Source organism: Carcharhinus amblyrhynchos, chromosome 4, assembly GCF_965287045.1.
Source record: "Carcharhinus amblyrhynchos chromosome 4, sCarAmb.v2.hapA, whole genome shotgun sequence".
Lineage (NCBI taxonomy): Eukaryota > Metazoa > Chordata > Chondrichthyes > Carcharhiniformes > Carcharhinidae > Carcharhinus > Carcharhinus amblyrhynchos.
This window is the reverse complement of record NC_137327.1, coordinates 43,554,191-43,558,927: the sequence shown is the minus strand read 5'-3', so window position 1 is coordinate 43,558,927 and position 4,737 is coordinate 43,554,191. Positions and strand designations below refer to the sequence as shown.

Below are 4,737 nucleotides of genomic sequence, written 5' to 3'. Positions count from 1 at the left end.
CAAAGCAGACTTTCCTGGCACATATGTGTGGGCACTGTAGTTGTTGCGCTGGTGGCTCTGGATTTGTGCAACTGGTGTTTAAGTTGTGCTTCAGCACTGCACCTTGCTTCATAAGCTTGACAGCCCTTGTGGATGAGGCAGCAGCAGGTAGGGCGGTTTTGTGCCAGTCTTTCCCAGGTGGTCGTGTTTATGTCAAGCGACTTCAGGGAGGACTTTAGTGTGTTTTTGTAATGTTTCCTCTGCCCTCCATGCGAGCGTCTTCCAGCAGAGAGTTCCCCAAAAAGGAGCTGCTTGGATATGCGCTCGTCCAGCAAATGGATGATGTTAGCGCGAGTGGGCGGACACGATCACTCCGGACTCAGGGTCAGGTTCAACAGCGGGACAGCTTTATTTTAACGTCGACGGAGGTGCAGTCAGGACAGACAGACCGAACTATCTCGAAAGCACTCTAAAGACCCGCCGCAATGGGTTACAGTTATACCTGAACTTCAATACATTGTACAATTCAAATACGAATGTTTTGTTTCCAGTATTCGACTCTGACCATCCTGTTTCGATGTCTTCAAGTATTGTAATGATGTTTTTAAGTGTGTGTTAATGGTTTCTGTCTGATGGGTTTATTAATGGTCTAGAATCTCCGGGGTTTGAACAATGGGTGTTCGACTGATCTCAGGAAGTTTGTGGGGCCAGGGATGCTTCCTTAGTTATGCTAATCCTTAGGTTTCTCCATAGAGGGTTGCTTGATTAGAGCAGAGGTGCTGATTTGGTTGGATGGGGGTGTACTTTTTAATTTTGATCCTGTAGGTGCCATCCTGTCCGGTTCCCTTTGTGTGCGAGCCCTCATTTGCATTCTAAAAGCATGTCCTTGCCTGCGAGTCTGTGTCTGTTCCCTTGTGACCTTTAGTGGGGAGGCTCTGAGTGCAACTTTAGTCTGCTTCCATATTGTGTACCCAATTTCATAAAATTTGTTGTCCAGTAACAATGACATGACCTGCCCACTGGGTCTGTGCTCTCATCAGCCGTGTGTGGACTGATGGTAGACTTGCTCCAGAGAGAACTTAAGTGTCTGGTACTTTGTCTTGCCATCTAATGTGTAATATTCTGCAAAGACAAGTCATGTGGAAATGATTGAGCTGTCTTGCATGCCTTCGAAAGACAGTCCACATTTCATAGGCGTACAGGAGGCTAGTGCGTACCATGGTGCTGCAGACCTTCAGTTTTGTTTGTGAGCTGATTCCTCGACGTTCCCATACAGTGGAGCGCAGTCTACCGAAAGCAGAACTTGCCTTTGCTATTCTGCAATTACCTTCTGTATCAATAGTCACTGCTTGGGAGAGGGCGCTGCTAATATAAGTGAACTGGTCCACTGCCTGTAGTTTCTGCCCTTTGATTGTGATTATGGGTTCTGTGTACGGTACATGAGGAGCAGGCCGGTGCATGACTTCAGTCTTTTTAATGTTGGTGGTGAGTCTAAAGTTGTTACAAGCCATGGAAAATTTGTCCATACTGACTTGTATCTCTGGTTCTGAGCCAATAAACAGGGTGCAGTCATCGGCAAAGAGGAAGTGTCTCAGAACAGTGTCCTTCACTTTGATAATGGCTTGAAGTCTCCTCAGGTTGAAGAGTTTCCCATCCACTCTGTACTTGACGCTGATTCAGGGGGGGTAGTTATAGGACAGATGTCAGGGGTAGGTTCTTTACCCAGAGGGTGGTGAGGGATTGGAATGCCCTGCCTGCTGCAGTTGTAAATGCGCCTAGTTTGGGGGCGTTTAAGAGATCCGTGGATAGGTTTATGGACGAGAAGGGATCGGTTTAGGTTAGCGGGTCATTGTTTTTTAACTGGTCGGCGCAACATCGTGGGCCGAAGGGCCTGTTCTGCGCTGTAATGTTCTATGTTCTATGTTCATCTGTTTCCAAAGCAAGATTTACCTAGAACAGGTCTGTCACCAGAGGCTTAGAGCTTGAGGGGTACTGCCCACATCAAGCATGGCTGACTCAGACGCACTTACGCTCAGAATCATAGAATCCCTTCAGTGCAGAAGGAGACCATTCAGCTCATTGAGACTTCACTGATTACAATCTCACCCAAGCCTATCCCCGTAACTCCATGCATTTACCTGACACTAAGAGGCAATTTAGCAAGGCAAATACAGCTAACCCACACATCTTTGGATTTTGGGAGGAAACTGGAGACGCAAAGGAAACTCATGCTGACACAAGGAGAATGTAACCCATGCCTGGAATCGAACCCAGATCTCTGGCCCTGTGAATGAGCAGTGCTAACCGCAGTGCTACCATGCTGTGCTTACCACCTGTCATTGACATAATGGTTAGATTTTGTAGGTTGACACTCAATCATATTGTAAACACACCTTCCTTGGGCATCAAGGCCTCGGATGGGATTTGAACCCAGGGTTTCTGGCTTAAAGATAGGGGCGTTACCCACTGTGCTACAAGACCTCCATTCTAACTCAGATACTTACAATGTGACCCATAGCATTAATCTGCAATTGGGTTGTAAATGGCACCAGGTTGTTAATCTTACAATGAGTTGGCGTGGCACCTCTGATGTGGGTCCAAGCTTAGTATAGGGGTCACTTTACAGATCTGTTCTTTTTAAAGGACTCTCCCTATTCTGCTGAAACCTCAGAAATTCTTTAGCTCCAGTCACCTTCTGAGATACCGGAAATAATGACATCTCGTGACTGTGACATTTCTGCCACATTCTCATCTAAAAATAAATCAAAAGTCTGTCCAGAAAATCTTGTGCCTATGAGAATTAGTCATATTCCCCTGATGTAAGTTTGCTTTATTCCCACCACAAAGGTCAGAAATGACACTGAACTGTATCTCCATTCAAAGACAAAGAAATATTTCAGAGCCTCACAACAATCCAGTTAAATGTAGCTGACATGCAGAATGAAGTTATGGGGATAAATGTATTTTGGCAATAAGTCATATCACAGGGGGAGAGGGGAGTTCCAGATTGGTCAAATTGCCCAGTCTCCAACTTCCCAATCGCCAAATCACTGACTCCAGCCATTGGCAGAAAATGGGAAGTTTTTTTTTTACACTTTCATTGTGGTTAATATAGATATTTTGTAATGGTAAAGCATGATCGAGAAAATCGCAATACGTACATTTGTCAATATCTCCAGAGAGTTTCATTACGGAACTGGATTAATACAAAACACCCTGAAGCGTTGCCCTGGGTTCAGGCTAGGGATGGAGTCAGCAAACAATGGGAGCAGCACAGCAGTGGAGATAGCAGGCAGCTTCATCCTGGGATTAACCTGCATTGTTGGAATTCCGGGGAATTCACTCGTCATCTGGGTGATCCTGTGGAAGATGAAACAGCGATCCCACACTGTGGTCCTGATCCTGAACTTGGCAGTAGCTGACTTGGTTGTCCTGATCACGTTGCCTCTGTGGATCTATTCCATCAGCAACAGTTGGGTGTTTGGAGCAGCTTCGTGTAAACTCATGTCATACCTGATCTACTGCAATCTGTACGGCAGTGTGTTTTTCATTACACTGATGAGCATTGACCGCTTCCTGGCTGTGATCTACCCATTTGCTTCACAGAAGTGGCGCAAGAGAGGGACTGTCTGCAAAGCGGTGGCTATCGCCTGGTCACTGGCTTTACTGTTCGCCGTCCCTATCATCCTGGTCAAAAATGTGAACATCTTCGATGACCGTCCCCAGTGTTCAGGTCGTCAATACGTTTCTAAAGCCCAGCAAATTGCATGCCTGCTCGTGGAAACCCTGGTTGGATTTATAATTCCCTTCTCAGTGCTGATTATCTGTTATGGGTTTGTTGTGAAGAGGGTGGGTCAAATGAATTTTAGGAGCAAAAGCAGACCCGAGATGTTAATTGCAAGCATCGTGATAGCTTTTGCGATCTGCTGGTTGCCTTATCATGTGTTTAACGTGGTGGAACTTGCCTCTTTGTTGCTGGAGCCGGGCTCGAGTGCACTGACGGAGCTGGAAGAGGTTTCGGGGATAGGAGCTTATATCACTGGAACTTTAGCTTTCATCAGCAGCAGCATTAACCCGCTGCTTTACGCCTTTGCGGGCCGGAGTTTGCGGGCTGGCTTTCGCTCTTCAGTCATGGTCAAGGTATTTGAGCAGATGGCTCCGAGTCAGTCCGCTAAAGACGAGGGTACCCCAACCTGCGACGCGACAAGAATGGAAGATCTGTAAACACTTGATGCATAGTTAATAATGGGTTGTATTCACATCCGCTGCAAAGAAAGGGTATTGTGTGTAGTGTAAATAATGTATTAGAAAAGGCTTGAGGACTTGTCCTGCAATATAATAGATGTCATGTTGCAAACTACATGTATTGTTAGTCATCTATACTGTATTACAATCATTTGTCTACTGGACTTTAAAATGACAAGTCTGTACAGATTGACTATTGTGTGATTTAAAATCAACGCTAAGATTATTACGATTCAAACAGTTATGAAAATTTGTTAGTAAAATACAGTTTGTTTGCTTTGATTCCCATCTTTTCCTCCGTCACTTTTCTGTCTTTTCCTGGGGATTTCGATACCATAAAGTTCCACCAGGTCACCCTTCCTAAACTCCATTCGTTGTCTGTGAACGGACACGGTTAATCTCATGTTATCAGATGAAAGCTATGTCCAAACGAATCACTGGATCAGAGAGAGGGCTGCAGTGTAGCTTTGATTACAGAAAGAGAAAGAAGTCTCACAACACCAGGTTAAAGTC

At 45.4% G+C, this 4,737-nt stretch overlaps 1 protein-coding gene across 1 annotated transcript; it reads left to right on the top strand.

Moving 5' to 3' along the window:
- The first annotated feature begins 3,090 nt into the window (after positions 1-3,090).
- Positions 3,091-4,403, top strand: LOC145342560 (leukotriene B4 receptor 1). The gene has a single exon (XM_080188115.1). It carries the CDS (start codon positions 3,115-3,117, stop codon positions 4,201-4,203), a length of 1,089 nt encoding a protein of 362 aa, XP_080044241.1. The 5' UTR covers positions 3,091-3,114; the 3' UTR covers positions 4,204-4,403.
- Positions 4,404-4,737: the final 334 nt, after the last annotated feature.